At 38.6% G+C, this 21,630-nt stretch overlaps 1 protein-coding gene across 1 annotated transcript in view; it reads left to right on the top strand.

Moving 5' to 3' along the window:
• NBEA (neurobeachin) overlaps positions 1 to 21,630 on the top strand; it is a 748,838-nt gene that overhangs the window by 712,440 nt on the left and 14,768 nt on the right. Inside the window, 6 exon segments of the mRNA XM_044913201.1 lie at positions 11,146 to 11,208; positions 11,530 to 11,619; positions 14,677 to 14,869; positions 16,461 to 16,532; positions 18,436 to 18,591; positions 19,106 to 19,276. Coding sequence (XP_044769136.1) covers positions 11,146 to 11,208; positions 11,530 to 11,619; positions 14,677 to 14,869; positions 16,461 to 16,532; positions 18,436 to 18,591; positions 19,106 to 19,276 — 745 coding nt within the window.

Raw genomic sequence — 21,630 nt, 5'->3', positions numbered from 1 at the left:
TCATTAAAATTTGAGACATTGAGTCACTTTACTTTTATGTACCTTGGTTTTCCCACCTATAAAATGATAACAGAAATGATACATAACTCATAGGTCTGTATTTGAGGATCGTATGAGAAAAGATATGGGAAAATACTACTTGTAAACCATAAAGCACTACACAGACATTGGTTATTTTACCTAAAAGCATAATTAAATGAAATACCTTGGAAGAACTTTTGTTTTAATAATTCATTTCTCTATATCATCATATGTATAGTCGACACTGCCAAACTGAAAAATGACTTAAATGATTTCTCTTTGACAGTAAGAGGTAGATACACAAGCCTATGTAAAAGGCTATTTTGCTGGCAAACTACTAGAACATATGGGCCATGCAGTATTTATTTACTTATACATATATACACATTCATCTATGCTGGAAATATTAAAACACTAAATAATAAATTTTAATATTACCAGTAGTTCTAAAAGTGTGCCATTTTTAGTCTAATTTTTCGTTACTAATATTTCTTGGTCTTCTTAGATTATATTTTCTGTGTTTATCTCTTTCTTTGATCTGACAGGGATAACAAAGCATTCCTTTGGCTCTGCTATAGTGAGAATATGCCCAAAGGAAGTAGAATAGATTCCTTCAGTTTTCACTTTATTTTCTTGCTGAACCATTCCTGCTACTACAGAAACCTGACATGATAAGGCTGTCAAGAACCAACAAGACAGACATGTCTTTAACCAAAACAGCCTACAATGTTGGCTTTCCTAGAAGATGAACTCATAAAATGTATAAGGAAAAAATTAACCCACTTTTCATCCTAATGATGTAAATGAAGGTATTTGTAGTGACGACATTGATGGCTGTCTGGTCATTGCTTATTCTTTCTGTGAATTTGTTATCCCTTGTCTTTTCCTTCCCCCATTTCTAACTCCTTTCTTCTGTCTGACAAGGGATAGCAACACCCCCCTTGTGGATCGCGTGAGTGGGTTGTAGCACAATGTTGTCCATTTACAATGGCCATGAAGCCTAATTGTCTTCACATGGGGCATATTCAGGGTTTTTCTCCTGCGCATTTATTCTGAGACGTGATTGCAACAAATGATCAACAAAATGGCTGATAAAGATTTCTTAAAACCACCTTCATTTTCCCCCTATAATTACTGGAAGTTTTAGAGTTAAAAATGTCAGCAAATTCAAAAGCCAAATTAAAATAGAAAGAAATAAAATAAAATAAAATAAAATAAAATAGAAAGAAAACCACTATATTTTCAATTATGGGAGTGGAAATATTTGCACATTAGGTATTCTTTTAAGCTTAAAGAATCATTTGGGGAACAAGAAGAATATTATGATCCCTAAAACTAACAAAAGTATAGATTCAAATATGTCTGTTTGTGTGTTCCTCACCCAACAGCAATAAGGCTTGCAACTGCAAAGAATCAGTGAATAAAGTTTCTATATAGAAATTAGTATCAAGAAAATTAATGACACACATTTAATTTTGATTAGTGAATAAATGTTTAATTTAGGTTTATCTTTTCTCCTTGTAATTACTGCAGTCCTTAGCTAGTCCATCGTCATCAATCGTCCACTAGGAAAGCATAAATAATGCAGCTAGTCACAGTGGGATGTGTGTCATTTATGTGAGATGTGCTTTTTCTCGTCTTTGTGTTATTTTTATTGCATAGTGTTGAGAAGTGCTAATTATTGATTTTCAGAAATTAACAGCAAATGCTTTCACAAGCATCTAAAGTCATATTTTACACAAGGAAGAAGGGTGAAAATTGCAGCCTGCTGTTTGTAACGAAAATAGCTGGAAGGGATTTCCTTATCTTCTAGTAACATAGATTTCAGTTATATTACACAGTTGTTACCTTAGCATAAAATAACAATTATTCAAAACATATTGCATGGTTCAGTTTGTTGAAGTAGATATTACTCAATCTCAATACTAAGCATTTCAGTTAGATGTTTAGAGCTCATTTTTCAAGGTTTTAAACATATTGATAATGAACCTATTTAAAGCCATTTGAAATCTCAATATAGTATATCTAAATTATTGTTTCCCATTTATGTCAAAATCAAAGAAGAGCACTTTGTTCTGCCAAATACATGCAATACTATTTTGATTTTGATTTTAGCCTAATAAAAGTATATGATTTCATTTTGTGATGTTTATACCACCACCTGGTAAACCTTTGTCTTGATGTCATTCCACTTCCAGGCAAATCTTCTCAACTTTTATTATTTTCATTATTATTTCCTTTCCATGATCAGACACTCCAAGTGAACTTATTTTGTATGGTGAGGAAAGGTCGTCACTGGTACTAACACTCCTCCTCCTCCACCACTGCCTTCCCCCAACTTCCATCTTCCGATTCATCCAGCCTTGAGTTTGCTTTATATACATTGATTCAACCAGGGAGAATTTGGCAGGGACATTGTACTGATTCTTCTCACATTTCATTATGCATTTCTGGGTTGGGTCCTTTACAACTATGTACTATTTAATGATCACCCCAAAAGTGAACAAAGAACAAAAAACCTGGAAGAGTCTTTAAGACGTCATCCGCTGGGGTGCCTGTGTGGCTCAGTCGGTTCAGCATCTGACTCTTGGTTTCAGCTCAGGTCATGATCTCATTGGCATGAGATCGAGCCCCAGTGGGCTCCATGATGTGGAGTTGTGGCCTTAGAGAGAAGACTGCAATCCAGCCACTGCCAAACTAGGACCTGGCAAGGAAGGACCACAGGATAAATTTTACATCCCCTTCCTGTCTCCTGTCCTGAGCTCTCATTGGCCGAAAAGAGTGGGAAGATAGAGGAGCAAGAGAGTGGTAGGGATGCAGTCTCTGGAGGCCAGTCTCCCGGGGGGAAAGGAAGATGATCCAGCTCACGTCTGTGTTCCCCCTGAGTTAGTCACCGCTTTAGGCAAATTTATTTAAGGCATCCCAGCGAGAAGAGCCGCTACCTGACGCATTAAAATACATGTACTTTTCCTACCTGAGTTGACTTATACTTATTTTTAAATATAAAAATTGAGTGAGCTTGCCACCAACAGCACTGACCTGATTTGAAGAAAAACTGTTCTGGACAGAGCATTTTTTTTAATCCAAAGGACATGGTGCTTGCTTTTCCCATTCACTGTTCGTGTTAATTTGTTAAGTCAGGTATGTAATATCATCATTATAACTCATCAGTCCAAGGAGGGAATAGGAATCGGCAAGAGGATAATTCTCCTCTTTATTTCTTTTAGGTTTATACCAAAAGAATAAAACCAAGCACTGAGGCAGGTAAATGAACCATCAGAATCCTCTCCCTCAACACTGTCTAACATAGTCTGATAGTTACAGCAAATGTGGTGCTTTTTTTACTTGAGTTATTAAGTATTTGCTGAAATAGTCTAATAATTTTGCTAGTATAGACTTAGCCTTAATGCAGTTGATTGTTAAAAGGAAACACGTTTGTTCTTCTATTGTGTAGTTTCTATGAAAAATTAGAAGCAGTTGAATATAAAATAGCATTTTTAATTTTTTATATAGTTTAATGTTTGTAAAGCAAGAAATAATAAAGTGCAGATATTATTTTCTTGATTTATTTTGCTCCCATTTTTCTAGCATTAAAAAGTAATGCTTTATATGATCTTGTTTTATTACAACAATAAACCAGAAACAAAAGCATATCAGTTAAAATACAGTCTGCCATTAAGTAATCTTTTCTTTTATCATTTCAGACTTCTCAAAATTCCATTTTTTCCCCCTATTTGGTATAGAACTGGGAGAATTGGAGGTAGCACAGAAAGATGATATAAATCACCTATGTATTTTTAATTATATGTCAAACATGTATTTTCTGGTAAAAAAAATAATATCCACTTTAAAGCATTAAAATAAAATCTCGCTAAATATGAGCTATAAAATGAGATAACACAATCCTAAGGAAATTTTTGGAAAATCCTTTTCTGTGTTCCCAAGGAATCACTTTTGCTATTTTTATCTTGAATTTTCTGAAAATTATCAATAATTAACTAGTAATTTCAGCGTAGTCTGATTTTAGCCTTGTGGGTAGCACGACCTGTCGTACTTTATAAAATGCTGACTTTTCTGGAAAACAATTTAAAAGATGGCATAAACCAAGCAAAATGGATGAACTAGGTCATTTGACAGCTTTACCTTATTAGCTTCCTCACACTTTCTCATGGCACTTAGACCTTATGACATTTCATCAGAAAGACAATACTAAATTACGTTTATAAAAAAGACTAGAAGTTGTAAAGATTCTACAGGAGAAAAATGTATCTGAGTTAAATTTACCTGCATTGTGGAAAAGACAAGATTAACCAAAGTTTTTATCTCTTGGGTACCGGAGGTGGTGTACACTAGATAACTAGTAAACCCAAGGGGAGGGAGAAAACATATTTATTCACCTAAATAGTAATTTCTTTCTTTTAGAATATTTTGAATTTATCAGTAATTTAAACATCATTCTGAACTATCACTTACTCATTGCCATATGTAATTTTACCCTGGCTATGAAATCTTCATATTAGCAGGCGTATGTATAATGCACATAAACCACAGCGTGTTTACTTCCTCTTGTGAGGATTTAATCCCAGCTCTGTATGTGTATTATAGAGGAGGTAGAATTTGGGGGGGGGAGGGAAGGCAAGAAGGAGACAAAAGCAATTAAGCAAGAGGTGCAGCAGGTCAAAGGAATAAGGTACGTGTTGCAGCCACAGCTAACGCATATGGCCCCTTGGTGCAAATTAAAAAAGAAGCCCTCATTAAAAAGATAAATAATAAAAGATGCTCCTTCCTTTGACATTTGAGGTAGATTCTATCCCTCATTTGCCCCCCAACTGGGCACCGTTTTGCAGGGCATAGATGACGCAGCTGTACCCCTGGTCCTGACCTTTAAGTAACATAAGCCTAAGAGAGAGCTTGTTGAAAATAAGGGAGAAAAAAAGGAGAGCTTGTGAAAATGTGGGTAATTTTGTAACTTGGTAGGTGGGTCAGGAAGGATTTTACAAAGCGGGCCTAACAAGAAAGTAGGGAGGAGAAAAACAGGAAACTGTCCCTAATAGGAACGTGCCCTAATGGGAGCTTTATATTACATATAAGCAGGTAAAACTGAATTGTGTGTCCTATGTGTGTAATGAAATCTGAAAGTCCTGTTCAGGTTTACTTATTTTGTGCTGCTCTTCATAACTTAGGTCACGTTTTTCTTTACTTCTCTGCTTACCCCTGAAAAATTCCATATTTTAGATGTCCCTCCAAAGTGTGAAAAAAAAAGAAACTTTTTTTTTCTAATCTTATGACCTACCTGTTTCTTGATGAGTCTTAGCTGGGGAGAAAAATAAATGCTAAAAAAAATAATAAATTAATTAAAAATAAATAAATAAATACTAAGTACATGGTAACAGCTCAGTATTCAACCAAATAGTTTTTATAACAATAAGTAAGAATCCATATAACAATTAAAATATAAAACTCTTAAGAAACTAACTTACTTATCGTTCCTATCTGAACAATTTCTGGTGAGGAAATTAAGCGGATTTCCTTATATGATTATTTTCTGAGATAAAGTTGAGTTTGATATGTAAGAGTTTCAGCAGATCTGTACCCTCAAAGATCACATAGTCTGAATCATCACTTTACTTACAGCTTTGACCACTGCATTCTGAATTCACAGATACTTATACAAATAAATACACAGAATCAGTAGAGTCACTTTGGAGAACAACTCGGCCGTAAAACAAAATATTCCTACCCTCTAACTTGGCAACCCAATACCTAGGTTATGCACCCAACAAAAATGACTGCTCACCTCCATCAAAAGACACGTGCAAGAATTTTCTAAGCTACTTTATTCATGATAACCTGAAACTGTTAGCAGCCCAAATACCCATGGACAGAATCAATCTGTTGTGGTAGACGGATACAGTGGGACACTATAATGGCCACAACGACAACAAAACATTGATACACAGAAGAGTAGGGATGAATCTCCCAGGCATGTTGATCAAAAAAAGGCAGGCATGAAAAGAGGTACTGTATGATTCTACTTATCAGAAGTTCAAGAAAAGAAAAAATAATCAATGATAATTTTGTTGGTGCAATTTAATTATCATCAAAATCGTGATTAACCTGGCAGAGGGTGAGGCGTGGGGAAAATTGCTGTGGAGGGGCATGAGGGCGCTACCATCCCATATATATACATATATGTGTGTATATATATGTATATGTATATATATATATATACTCCCACGAAGACACCACCCAGCTCAAGATGTGGAAACTTCCAGTTCCGTACCAAAGCCCTCTGTTTTGATCTGAGTGCTGGTTAAAAGGGAGAAAACACACACGCAATTAATTAAAGTGGATGCACATAAGCAGCTTTAGTCTAAGATGCCACATTCAACGATTACAAAGGCCTAAGAAAGAATATTATTTAAGTATCAGCAGATCCGTATTTTCATCTTATCCCACTAAAGACCCATAAATACATGGTCTTTCTTATTTGTAAAACACCAAAGATTTTGTCAGTCAGATTTGTTTTGAAAAATCTTCTGTTTTAAGTCTATTACCTATGCTAGATTTATATGAAGTGTGCAAGACTTCTATTGCTGTGTATTATGTATAAAATGTTACTATCACTTACTGATTCTGAGATGCCTGTCATTGTCACTTCTCAGCACTCCATATCACAGTGTGTCTTGCAATCAATAGTGGATCATAGTTGAATTGGCAACATTTTTTTACTTCTTAATAGTATATAAATTAGTGACACTTCTCACAATGGATAACAGCTGAGATTCGATGAAGTTAGATTGACAGAGTTATTTCCCAAGTTTTACTCTTCTCTCATACACATTATAAAAGTCATGAGCTCACACATACAGTATCAGTTCATTCCTGCTTCAGTGGAAAGTGCAATGCGGTAGGCTCCCCTTATCCACTGTTTGGCTTTCCATGGTTTCAGTGACCTGAGGTCAGCCATGTTCTGGAAGCAGTGATTCTGACCTAGCCTCAGAAGGTCAGCAGTAGCTTGATGTTAAGTCACAGTGCCTACCTCATTACCTCACTTCATCCTATCGGTTAGGCATTTTTTTCTAAAGATTTTATTTGAGAGAGAGCACGAGCGGGAGTGAGGGGTGCGTGGGGCAGAGGGAGAGGGAGAAGCAGACTCCCTGCTGAGGCTCCATCCCAAGACCCTGAGATCATGACCTGAGCCAAAGGCAGACACTTAACCGACTGAGCCACCCAGGCGCCCCTCATCAGATAGGCATTTTACCTCTCACATCATCATCCTAAGGAGAAAGGTGAGCCCAGTACCATAAGGTATTTTGAGAGAGAGATCACATTCACGTAACTTTTATTACAGTATATTATCATTGTTCTATTTTATCAGTGGTTATTGCTGTTAATCTCTCACCGTGCATATTCATTAAACTTTATCATTGGTATGTATGTATAGGAAAAAACAGCGTACATAGAGTTCAGTACCATCCACAGTTTCAGGCATTCTTTGGGGTCTTGGACCATATACCCCAAGGGTGAACACGGGACTACTGTAGATCTATAAAGGGATAGCTTCCTTGTAATACAAATTAACATTTTGGTAGTAGATTTTTAAAGGATTAACAAATGCCTAAGTCTGTAGAAGTCAGACAGGGAATAAACCAGTGAAGCGGGCCGAGAGACAGCACATGCCTGGGTCCTGTGAGCTGTGGGCATTATAAAAGGGCCCTTTGCCTTGGCACCAGCCAGGTGTTGCTGTGCCGGAATGCTGATGAATCACCTCCTGTGGGTTTTTTGAGAGACGCCAAAAAATCCAATTTATTGTTTGAAATTTTCTGACCTATAAATGTTGGCTGAGATAGAAACCATACCTGTGAGCTGCTTCTATCTAGCCCAAGGACTGCTGGCTGGTGACATCTGGCTGAATGTAAGTGCCTATGCTGTCCTGGCTAGAACGTTAAGCTCTACGAGAGCCCGAATCTCTATCTGTTACGTTTGATGAATATCACAAATATCTAAAATGGTACCCAGTACATAGTAGGTGCTCAATAAGTATATGTTTTATGAATAAATAAAGCTAGATTAAGTCTCTCCAACCCACGCAGAATATGTATAGAAAAATAGACATATGTTGAATTTTTTTTTTTTAAGATTTTATTTATTTATTTGACAGAGAGAGACACAGCGAGAGAGGGAACACAAGCAGGGGGAGTGGGGGAGGGAGAAGCAGGCTTCCCTCCAAGCAGGGAGCCCGATGTGGGACTCGACCCCGGGATCATGACCTGAGCCGAAGGCAGACGCTTAACGGCTGAGCCACCCAGGCGCCCTATGTTGAATTTTTTTAAAACGCGACTTCCGATTATCTTTTTTTGCTGTCAGCTAGCCAGAATTCCTACTTATCATTCAGACCTCAGCTCATGTCCCTTTTCTGGAAGGCCCTTTCCTAACAGCCCTGCTCTCCCTGTGCCCTGCTCTACCCTGAGTCTGATGTAGACATCACTCCTGGGCTCCCTTGCACTCCAGGATGGCCTCCACCGTGGTCCTCTACCTACTGTGTGCCCTGATTACCACTCATCTTATGTCCTCGTGGGCTGCAAACTTCTTGAGGACAGGCTGGTATCTGATTTCTTATCCCTCAGCATTGAGTAAGCATTTAACAACGTTTGTTGACGTCACTGTCTTTGTAGTACTGAATTATAAAAGTAAGCACTCCGACGTTTTCTCTACTACTGTGCTTTTCCTTTTCTGTGCTTTCAGTTTTGCACAAATGTCCCACCGTTGCCCCACTTCTATATTCAGCAAATGTTTTTGGACTCTCTTAGAAGTAAGTCACAGCCTTGACCTGCAAAGATCAACAGTCTGAGCAAACAGACCTATGTAAAGAACTGTGCGTTGAATTTCATGATAAAGGGGAAAAAAAGTGCTATGAGAATATGGAGGACATTCATTATGATTTAGGGAGTCTGGGAAGGATTTAGAACCCTGCCCAAGGTTCGCATGAAGGGGAGGCATTTTCTCCTACATCGGGAGTAGTTCTCAGAACAACCACTCAGCTGCTGTGCTTCATAGATTACAGAATGGGCTGTGTATATCCCTGGGCACCTTCCCATACAAAGTACCTCACTCTTGACAGAAAGAAGACATTGATGACTTTCTAAAAGTGGGGGAGAACAGAAAACATAGAACGGGGGAGAGGTGAAGAAAATCAGTAGGTGCTCACTCCCCATTCAAACGGGTTGGTAGTGACAAGAAAGAGAACTCAGAGGAGGCAGCATGCTTTTTCAAGATCAGAAAGATCTGTATATTTTTAAATCAGGGGTTAAGGAATTACTGGTAGACAGGATTACAAGACAGCCAAAAGGTAAATATTGGAATAAGAACTTTTAGGTCACGAAGGCATGTGATCTGGATCACAAGGAAGAGGGATTCAGTTTAGTATTAAAAATAAATAAATAAATGTTAAGTGTAGGGAATAGATTGTCTTAATGAAAGGGCAAAATCACAATATGAACTTGATCACAGCTTAATATTTATCCTGATGCCATTTGAGAGTTGTTTAAAATAAATACGTGTGTGTACTCTGCCTCAGTCCAAAAAGGATTGGAGGTAGGCCCACTGAAGAGAACTGTACAGATTTCTGGAAAGTGAGTGAGTCTCCTAAGATTTTCTGGTATAGTTTTAATATTTGCCCTTCAGAACAGAAATCAAGTCAAGCAGAGCATGTTTGTGGGTTTAGTCCTTCTATGGCCATTTAAAGGCTACCTACTAAGTACAAGCACTGACGTAGAGACTAAACTGTATTTAATTTTACCCGTCTCCCCACCCCACCGCAGTTCTTTCTGGAGGATTCGGAACATAAGCCAGAGGACCTATTGTTAGAGCGACTTTAGCTGTTCATGATACATTAAGCTAGGTATTGGACATTTTCTAGCCAGGGCAACTTTAACAATGAAATTACTATTTTTTTTCTTTCAAGTAACTCTCAGGAGTTTATTGTTCATGATGTGAACCTAACCAGAAACAGTCTCTTCCCTCTTTTATAATCGTAAATCTTGCACTGGGGAGATAAAGTATAATGGAATCTATGTGAGTACGATTTACTTAAATAGTCCCACTTTGCGTATGTGTGGACCCCGTGCAAATAAATGGATATGTTAAGATTGGACAGCACTTAAAGAGATTTAATAATTCATCCTGTTGCCTCTGCAAATAAAAGAACCAAAGCCCCATTTATGCAATTGCTAAAATATGGCAGATAATGATGCATTCATGTTTAATATTGCTAATAAATTTGAAAATTCACATTTTTATTGATAAACATTTTCTTGAAATGCAGTCTAGGCGGACAGATTGTTAAATTTAAGTACTTTATAAATGAGATTTCTAGACAGTGAATGCGATTAGTGGCACCACAGGGTCGAGAGCCATCTACCACCTTACCTGCATTCCTAAGCACTCAGCAGTGAGTTTCATATTTCACTTTTACGTGCAACCAAATTGCACACAATTTTAGGGGAAAAATTAGCATGGTGACAGAGTAATGACCACTGTAAATATTGTGCTTCTCCTTGTTGACTTAAATTACACGCTAACAGTGTTTTGGAAGAATCTTTTCTGTTAGTCTAGCTTAATATATTGATTTTTTTTTTCGCCTGTAGGATTTATACATAGAAGAAATACATAAATCTCCTATAAGATTATATCTTTGACATACACACAGAAAAAGGCATATTATACAGTCCGGACATTTTGAGGTCCAAGATTATTTTTATTCATTGGGAGCCATAAAATCTCATTAATATTTCTAGCTGCACAGGCTTTAATAAAATATTTCATAGCTCAAGATGCCCAAAGAATTATTTCCTCTTTGGGCTAGTTATCTCTAAAATTTCAAAAAATTTTTGAGAGAAGTGAATTCATACCTTATAGACATTAAATAATATTTCAGCGTTAATCTTAAAAAAGCATGACATGCTAAAATATATTTTTTTGTATTGAAAATTTGGCCATCATTAATTAATCATTATACAAAAGTCTTAATGATTACCCTCTGTATTGACTGGAATATATGATTTTCTGAATTTTATTTCGTATCATTGGTGGACTGACTATGTATCATTCTTTTTTCCCAAGATCCCAGAAGCTTATTTCATTAGAGATCCCCATACGTTCCTCCTTACACAGGACTTTATTAAGGTATACGTGGTGTATTTAGTGTTAGAAGTGTTCTTTGGCCTCAGCTGCATGCACTCACAGGCATAACACTCCCACATTTAACCCCAGCTTCTACGTAAGAATAACCACTTGGTTAATGGAAGCATGTTTGGAAGGAGAAAGCAAAGCCTGTCTACAAAATACTAACACTTGGATGATTCTGCACCCTGAGAGAAGAGCACCCGGTGAATTTTCTGGACTTCTTTCATGGCTGACTTGGGATCCACTTGCATTGTCAGGGAGTGTGTTGACCTCTCTCGTTGATGCATATTGATTATGACAATCACTCTCCTTCCCCTGCAGGCCATGGAGGCCCAGATACAGAACTTTGGACAGACGCCATCTCAGTTGCTTATTGAGCCACATCCGCCTCGGAGCTCTGCCATGCACCTGGTAAGACAGAGCAGCCTGAAAAGAAAGTTTTCTGCTTTCTTTGTACCTGGGTACGCGTCAAATAAGATCGTCATTTCAGCAGCGCTTTTAAAGGCTTCTCGATGTATTGGTTAAGTCTTTAGGCTCAGTAGATGCTGATACCCTGCAGAGACACAGAGGGGAATGCGGTTCTTACCTTTAAGTCCTGCCCCGCTTGCCCAGTTTGGGGTTCACAACAATTGCCCTCTTCTCTGACTCTATATGCCTCTGCCTAAACTCATTCAGACACATACAGGCACCAGAATTAGATTTGATTTATAAGGTAGGATGAAAATATAATATCAACACAATATGATACGGCCCAGTTTAATCTTTTGGGGCAAGGCTGAGTAGGGGGAGTAGCTCATTTTAAGAGGAGGGCAGAAATGCAGAGGTAACTTGCAGAGGCAGGAGAGTTAAAAACAAGGGCTCCGGAGCCAGTCTGGTCAAACACCAGCTCTGCCTCTAGCTAGGGAATGACCTGGGCAAGGTGTTTCACCTCCCTGTTTATGTTGCGGCATCTGTTACATGAAAGCAGAAATACCATCTGCCCTGAGAATATCATGACTTAATCCCATAGAGCACTTAGACCAGCACCTGGAGTGCAATACGTTCTCAATAAGTGTTAGCTGGTATCATCAGCACCACTACCTGCTCGTATTAAAACTTTTATTTCCAGGGGCACCTGGGTGGCTCAGTTGGTTAAGCGACTGCCTTCGGCTCAGGTCATGATCCTGGAGTCCCTGGATCGAGTCCCGCATCAGGCTCCCTGCTCGGCAGGGAGCCTGCTTCTCTCTCTGGCCCTCCCCCCTCTCATGTGCTCTCTCTCTCTCTCATTCTCTCTGTCTCAAATAAATAAATAAAAATAAAAAAATATTAAAAAAAAACTTTTATTCCCATTTTACAAGGGCTGAGGTAATATTCTTTTCATTTTAATCTGAATTTTATTTATTTATTTATTTATTTTTAAAGATTTTATTTATTTATTTATCAGAGAGAGAAAGAGCACAAGCAGGGGGAGTGGCAGGCAGAGGGAGAAGCAGGCTCCCCGCTGAGCAAGGAACCCGATGTGGGACTCGATCCCGGGACCCTGGGATCATGACCTGAGCCGAAGGCAGACGCTTAACCGACTGAGCCACCCAGGCGTCCCTTAATCTGAATTTTAAAAGCTCATTTTCGTGACAAAATAGGCCTTTTTCAGTTTATTCGCAAATTGTACAACATTTCCCTCTTTAATTTGAAGACGGTACATTTTTTCTAAGAGACTTCTGTAGAAGGAATTTTATTTTTTAAGCTGTGGGTTTCCACTGATTCCTTTACTGAAGTGAAAAATGCTTGAAGGTAAAAGAACGTGTTTGCAAAATGAATTAAAGTTCATCCATTTTTCTAGGCAGTTATCAAGGCAGCAAGTACCCTAATTTTGGAGTAAAGAGCTCTGAAATATGGTCCATAGTATATGTGCAAACAAATTTATAAGCTGTTATTTTGTGGCAGAAGTACTGTTCAGACCTTTCATTTATTTTCTCAGTTACTTGATAAATTCGTATCGAGTTCCTTCTGTGTGTCAGACATGACGCTAAGGAACTGGCAACACAGAGGGGGCTGCATCCTCCAGACCTTCAACGAATCGATGGTCCAAACTCCTAGTGAAACAAATAAATGTGTTTGAAAACATGTTTTTTCTCTCTACAATGGCTCCAACAGCTTCAGCCCCCTTGGTCACTAATGAACTCTTCTGCTTGAAATTGGTCTTTGCATGTGACAAAGCAAAGAGGTTGATACCAAGCACACGGTTCCACATGAACACACAGTCACAGTGTAGACATGGGGGTGTGGCCTTAGAGCCTCAAGCCTTAGATGAAGAATTTTTTTTTAAAGATTTTATTTATTTGACAGAGACACAGCGAGAGAGGGAACACAAGCAGGGGGAGCGGGAGAGGGAGAAGCAGGCTCCCCACTGAGCAGGGAGCCCAATGTGGGGCTCGACCCCAGGACCCTGGGATCATGACCTGACCTGAAGACAGACGCTTAATGACTGAACCACCCAGGCGCCCCTAGATGACGTATTTTTAATAAACTGTCTAAGAGAATATCTCTAACACTTTATTTTATGAAATGCTTTGGCAAAAGAGTTTTATTCCCGTGTTAGTTGTCTCTGTTTAATAATAATAATAAAAATACTTATCCTGGAGAAGTGCCCAGTCAGGATTCATTGCTTTCCTGGGGAAAATTGTGAGAGACTAAATTGGCATGGAACTGCTCATAAAGGAAACCTAAGCGTTCTACGTTCGTGGAGCAGACACTTCATACATATAGAAAACACTTACAGAACATTTATGAACGCAACATGATGGCTATTTCCAGCATCCCCATTTTGGGCTTTCGATGCAGGAGTATTGATGGTGTTTTATAGTTGCTGGAACTGTAGCATCGATAGTGTCTGCTGTCTGTCGAGTCACATGCTAGACGTCTGAAAGCACAGACCGAAGGAAGGAAAAGGGGGTAGCCCTTTGCAAGCGCACAGTCTAGAAAGGAGGCGTCAGCCATAAGCAGTCAGGATTGCCACAGCAGAGACGCGTGCAAAGCTCTAACGGGGAAGGCTAGTACATTTTAGTTATTTAGATTGCAGCCGTGACCCCAGATCAGCCAGGTAAAAAATGAAAGTATCAGTCCATTCACTTTATCTCTCATGTAAACAGTGTCAGTCCCTGACGTCACTAATTTTTCCGCTCAACTGATGTTTTCACCGCACTGAATAATGCCACTGCATCAGGAGACAGACCTGGGAGCTCACGTCTCACCCCACAGTCTCGAGAGGCTTAGACAGAGGCTGGTCGTGAATGATCTCGTGTCCTCGGCCGGCGGCGGCACAGGGCCCTTGCCCCTTTCCCCGTGCCATCCTCCCCGGATGGAAGTTCGGGTTGCTTTGCTCTCTGCTCATGCTAGCCTCGTCTGTGTTAACCTCCGTCTCCCCAGAGCTTTCACTAACTGTGTTATCCCTTCTGTTCTCTTCTGCTCTCTTCCCTTTCTATTCAACAGTGTTTCCTTCCACAGAGTCCACTCATGTTTAAAGATCAGATGCAACAGGATGTGATCATGGTGCTGAAGTTCCCATCAAATTCTCCAGTGACCCACGTGGCAGCCAACACGCTGCCCCACCTGACCATCCCTGCGGTGGTGACCGTGACCTGCAGCCGGCTATTTGCGGTGAATCGATGGCACAACACAGTAGGTATGTGTGTCCAAGCACGTCACTTACTAGAGGGGTCTTAGGAGGTGCGGGTAAGTGAAGGTAAGTGCGCTGGGGGCTAGCTGGTATGCCAGATTATCTATGGACAGCAGCAGAGCATATCGGTGCCAGACCTGATGAGAGGAGTCTTGTCTGTCTTATCCACTGTTGCTCTGTGTTGGGGCCTCACAGAATGCTTGCCTGATGGTTAAGTGTTCAATAAATATTCGGTAAATTGAAGCAGGTCTACAACTAATTCAGGTCCTCCCACCCTACCCTATGCCTGCCCCACAGGAAAAAAGAAAAACCACTTTTGTCCCATATTAAACAAAAGTGAGTTTGAATCTGGTTTCAAATCCTCTTTCTTCCACTTCACTAATTTAGTTAGCAAATATTTGAATGGCCACTCTGTGTCAAATAGCCATGAGCACAGCAATGAACAAGACAGACACCATCTCCCTCCTTGAGCTGAGAGTCTTTGAGAAAAGACAAAATCTAAATTGTTCAGTGATTTCATGTGTGTTTTCTTTAAACTCGTTCCCAAGAGTTCCAGCTGGTACCTCTTGAAGTGATAGGATTCTATTATCAAAATTAGACATATTGATACTTACCTAACCGGGACAGAAGTCAATGTGGCCAAATGATTTAATTGGCCAAATTCATCCCTTACGATATCCTCGGAAACCCCAGGACTCTCACTGTCTCCAGGACTAAATGGATAAGCCATGGTAAATTAATCTGAATTTTTCTATTCTATTGACTTCTGTATTGCTCTGAAAAACAGTATCAGGTATATCATAGCTTATTCTTCTAAGAATTTCTAAATGCACTTATTTTATGTTTATTGGTGATATATCAACATGAGGTATAACTAATTCCATTTGATCAGAAAGATGCAACAGACATCTTTAAAAAATATATAACTTTATTATTCACAGAAGTCTGAGCCTCTAGAAATATTTTGCATTGAGGAAAAAAACTGTAAAGGATTAATTTTTTCTTTAGCATTGTTCAAAAGTATTATATATGTTATGTAATCACATGTTAAAAAATTATGACTAATAACTCAATCAAGCCCTAAATATTAATCCTCTGGTAGTAGCTTTCCCTGAGTGTAAGGTCTTAGGTGTGGCTCCATTTTTTACCTTCAATTGACTTGCCATCTATTGATGGAAAATGGAAGCCCCATTTTCCCCTCTGCCCTGGCCCAGGTGAGCCCTGCCATGCTCACGCCCACCCCCGCTTGCAGACACAGCTTCGTAGATTTCAAGCTCATTGGTTTCCCGGGATCTTAGCTCTCTGATGGGCTCAAGAAATGTTGTGATCTTCTGTTATATGCGGCTTCTTCTTGTTGTTAGGATGAGAACACTCTTTCCAGCTTCCTACATCTGACATAGAAGCCAGCGTCCCTGTTGTGATGGTTTCTTTTGAGAGTATCTACAAAGATGTGTAGTATGGCCATCATTCTTACAACAATTTGCCAAATAATTTTTAAGCAATACACCTTTTCTACAATCATCATAAAACACTGCTTATTAGGAAGTTCCTTTTCTGAGACTTTTATGGTAGTTTTCTCCTTCTGTTTAAACTTTAGGCCTCAGAGGAGCTCCAGGATACTCTTTGGATCAAGCTCATCATCTTCCCATTGAAATGGACCCCCTAATTGGTACGTTAACAACAAAAATACATTTTCATGAATGCTGACTGTCCACAGATTCCTATGTAGTTACTTATTACAAAAGGTAGTCGAATGATAATTTTTCTGCCATAAAATTAGTGTGCAAATAACATTGAATTACCATCAAGGAGCTGTGTAGATCATAATATGCCATCTAAGAACTTTTTGGTATTTAAGCAATTATTTATGGCATTTTCTTGATTTTTTTTTTTAGGAGGTCATTTAAGTTGGCTCTAAACAAGGCAAATCGTTCCAAACTGTCCTTTCCTTCAGCCTAAACTATTTTTTAACAACTATATATTATTTAAAATATTTAAAATATGTGAGGACTCAAAAAAATCATTAAAGAGAACTAACATGAAAGGCATCTTTTCTAGAAATCTCCTTTCAATAGGGCCAATTTTTTTTAATTAAAGATTTCATATGAATTGCAAACTTATGAGCTATAACTCTTTACAAAAGATAATGGAAATATTTTTAAATCATATACACATTTATTAGCAGATGATCCAGAACAAGCGCCTTCTTTTTCCTAGGCCTCAATTTCCTATCTGCAAGATGACTGATCAGGATGTTTGTCCTGACTTTTTCATGGGATCATGTAGAGAACTAAATTAGAAAAAAACAAAAAATGCCTTGAAAAAGTATAAAGCCATATGCAAGTTATGGTATATCTTTCCTTATATTTCTTAACTCTCCCTTCATCTTTGAACCCAGAAATAAGTTAAAAGGCAGTCATTTAAGTTAGTTACTTATACCCCTACGCAGAATAGCATTTACATGTCTTTGGGAAGAGATAAGGTCTAGGACTGGGAATATTTTAGAGTCTACTCCAGCTATTCCTTTGTCCAAGAAACATCGACAGTGTCACATGCAGCAGGAATGTAACCATGGAAAAATTAGCCGCTCTATTCTAATTAATCAAGGACCAATTACACAGTTTTCAAGTGACTCAGAACCTTTGGTTTTCTTTTTCTTTGCTACCTTTCTCGGTATAATTTTTTTTGGCTTACCTCCCTGGTCGTTGTTATTATTATAGCATTAGTGGGAATCCACATAGAGTAGCACTTCAGTCTAATTGGCGTGAGAGGGTGTGGGTGATCGTCTGCATCTCCTGTTTAAGAATTCAGCCCAGGGATTTAGCCTGAAAGGACAGTGCAGAGAACGGAACAGGCTAGCATGCAGACAGGCACTAGGGAAATCAGACGGTGTCTCTGAGTTCCTGACTTTATTCAGATTCAGTCCCAGTGCTATCCACCGGAGTCTCTGCCTGTCTCCTTCCTCCCCAGTCCCTCTCCCATCTTCTCTGTTCGTCTCCTCCCCTGCCAGCCCATTCTGGAAAGGCCTTCTGTCTGTTGACAATCCAGGTCTTTAAAGCTGCTGACCTAAAGCTCCCTGTGGGGCTGCCCACATAACAACATCCCTTGCTCAAACCTCTCCCCTCTTTTTTCCACATGAATTGTAAATGCTATCAGAAGATGACAGATTGGGGCAACTATTAAGACTTTTTTTTCCTTCTATACCATACTTCACACAATATTTCTTCCTCCTGATTACAGAACTTGTTGGACACTAATGAACTTGTGCATAGCGAACATGGATAGAATTCAAGGCATCTCAGTATTTTTATTTTCAATTCATTATCTGAAGTCTTCATGTTGTTTTTATTTATTGGGGGAGAAGTTTCTGACAACTTTTAGATATTTAAAATGGTTCATAAATAACCACTGCTACTAAAAATTAAGCTTCTATTCCTCCTGGGGAAATGTTAAAATGTTAATAATCTTATGGCCTTAAAAACCCATTTCTAGATAAAAGAAGCATAAAAATATTCCTTGATGAACCTCCTGTGGAATCCTTCTTTAAATTCTTTTTTTCTGTGTATGTTTAGCCAATAACTCTGGTGTGAACAAACGGCAGATCACAGACCTTGTTGATCAGAGTATACAAATCAATGCACATTGTTTTGTGGTCACAGCAGATAATCGCTATATTCTTATCTGTGGATTCTGGGATAAGAGCTTCAGAGTTTACTCTACAGAAACAGGTAAGCTTAACTATGAAATACCTTTTTCTCTTCAAAATGCCTTTGTTAGACCCAGAGCTTAAAATAAAATCATGCTTAATAATGTACGCATTTTCATCTTGAGTGTCAAGATTCAAATTAAATGTTCACGTTGTAAGTAACTCATTATAACTCTATCCATTCCAAACATTAGCATGAGTCCTGATTTCATAGCACAAACGGGACTACTGTCCCTTCCCCAAATCAAGTCCATTAAAAGACCTTAAACCTCCCCTTAGTCTGGCCCAACTCCTGGAGAATGAAAATTATGATTGTGTTGTTTTCGAAGTCATGTCCTTAGAAATCCCAAGGAACATTCTTGTATCATTTTTCAGAAGAAATTCAAGAAAGCATCTGTGGCTGGATTTGAATTAGCTTATAAATTTTCACATTTACAGATTCACTTTTCACAAACCTAGTAAAATAAAGTTAAGCTTATTACCATTTAAAGAAAAATAACAAATGAATTAAACCTACCGTTTTTTGTGTGTTTCAGGGAAATTAACTCAGATCGTGTTTGGCCACTGGGATGTGGTCACGTGCCTGGCCAGGTCTGAGTCATACATAGGCGGGGACTGCTACATTGTGTCTGGGTCTCGAGATGCTACCCTGCTTCTCTGGTACTGGAGTGGGCGACACCATATCATAGGAGACAACCCTAACAGCAGTGAGTATTTGTGTAGAAGTGTCCCATCAGACTACAAGTTTCTTTAAATATATTTTGCTTTTTTTATTTTTCTAACAGCTTTTCCTAGGGTTATAAGGATTCTTTTTAAATTTTATTTTACTTTATTTTGTTACGTTAGTCACCATACAATACATCATTAGTTTTTAAAATATGAAAGCTTTAGGTGGCAAAAATCTTTGCTAGAATGTTGTTATGGTCAGAGTATAAAAAGAGTAACTACTGTAACCTTCAACTTGGGGAAATTTCCAGATTGATCCTGTAGTTGGCAGTCTTCCCAACCTCCAAATGTCTCCATCCTTCAGAAATTTCCTTCAGTAGCTCATCCATTAAACTTTGTATAATTTCTCTCAACTGAATATATTCTCTCCCTCCTCTGAAATTCTATAAGGTTTTATTTGTGCCTCAGTGAGGAGACTTATTACTTCCTACCACACAGTCTAGTAAATTTCTCCGTTTATTCGTTTAACAATGATTGGGTACTCCCTTCAGACTAGGCACCCGGACAGCAAAAACTGAGTAAGACAGTTCCTTTGCTTGTGATGATTCCTAAGTATTTTTATTCAACAGTACTCCCTAAGATATCCTGTAGGGAAAAAGTGGGGGGGACTCCAGGGTAAAATAATTTTAGAAAACAGTGCATTTACTCTTACTATGTAAGTAAGTTCTGAAAGTCTTACTTACACAAACAAATCTGTTGAAATTTGTTTAACCCACAATTTCTCAAACGTGTTTTTCCATGGCCTCTTTTGCTCATGGCAGAACAGTTATTATTCTTTGGAATTGTTGTTCTGAGGAAACACTAAAATGGATCACGAGTCTCTCCCTTTCCATTTTAAATCTCTGGTTCCTGGGATAGTGATACACATAATAGGGTTTTCAATATTGTTAAATGAAGGGCACCTGGGTGGCTCAATCGTTAAGCATCTGCCTTCAGCTCAGGTCATGGTCCCAGCCAGGGTCCTGGGATCAAGCCCCACATCGGGCTCCCTGCTCGGCGGGAAGCCTGCTTCTCCCTCTCCCTCTCCCCCTGCTTGTGTTCCCTCTCTCGCTGTCTCTCTCTCTCTGTCAAATAAATAAATAAAATCTTTAAAAAATATATATTGTTAAATGAAGAACTAGATAAGAGATTGCCTAGCAATAATCACTGTTTTTAATTACCAAGCTTTCAGTAGTTTCAATGCAAATATTTCCTATAAAATAATGGTGTCTGTACAGTGTTGATAATGACAAGTACCTAAACCAGGGCAATTCTACTTGTAATTCATACACTGGTCACAGCTTACACGGTACCTCCAAACAAACTGAACCATGAGTCTGGGTCCTCTTTATGACAAGACAGAGATAAGAGTTTTCCAGGAATGCTGGGTATCTGCCACTGAAATGTTGTGAGAGTAGTTGCCAGATGGATGAGATGCTGTGTTTCAGCTGCATGGTGGGAGGCTGCCACCCTGGTCTGTTCATTCCAGCCTATGAGAAAGCTGAGGATCGAAGCCCAGTTGTACGTCTGTCCACCCTTCAAGTCCCACCCACCCCCGCTCTTAAGCATTTTGACAATAATATTGCAAAAAGAGGAAATGGCTTTTGATTGATAGGAGCGAAGGCCCTATCATAGTAGAGAAGAAAATGAAATATATATAAAATGAAATATATATGAATGAAGGTAGTGGGGGATGAGCCAGATGCAACCAAATATTATGTGAGGTTTCATTCTTGCTGCTGGAGCTGAAGACCAACAGATAAAGAAACTAGAAGTATATCATGGAGTAACGTCTTTTAGCCTAGACACTGAGTGAGAGAAAGTAGTGCATTATGCATATCAGCCTCTGCTCTAAGGTGTGAACCAAGTTGTGAACAAACAAACTGGTTTGAGGAAAAAAATATTCAGTGTTGCTTGATTTCCAGCCAGCTCAAACAATTAGCTACCAATTCTACATTATAACAAATATCATACTCTAACTACTAAAAAGTTAATCTCCTTATTTATTCTTTTCTAAAACCATACCATTAAAAAAACCAGAAACTTCATTTTTAGCAGAATTCGTGTGTGTGTGTGTATGTGTGTGTGTGTGTGTACATGTGTATAAGACACTTGATCTACCATGGATGGCTTTCTCATTCTCAAGCATGGCACATTATCACATATATTTTATCTAAATTTATTTTTGCATATTTACAAATCTTCATTTTCATAGTAGTGTAGTATTCATTAGAAAAGTCAAATTAAGCAGCAGGTCTGCGTAGTATCTTCCATCTATATTGATAAAAATTAAAAGATTTTAGATAACAAATTTTTTTTTAAGAAACAGAAGAGTGCTTGAAATCTCATTAACTAA

Source organism: Neomonachus schauinslandi, chromosome 3 (genome assembly GCF_002201575.2).
Source record: "Neomonachus schauinslandi chromosome 3, ASM220157v2, whole genome shotgun sequence".
Classification (NCBI taxonomy): Eukaryota; Metazoa; Chordata; class Mammalia; order Carnivora; family Phocidae; genus Neomonachus; species Neomonachus schauinslandi.
Note: the sequence above shows the minus strand (reverse complement) of the source record. Positions and strands in the feature narration are given on the sequence as shown.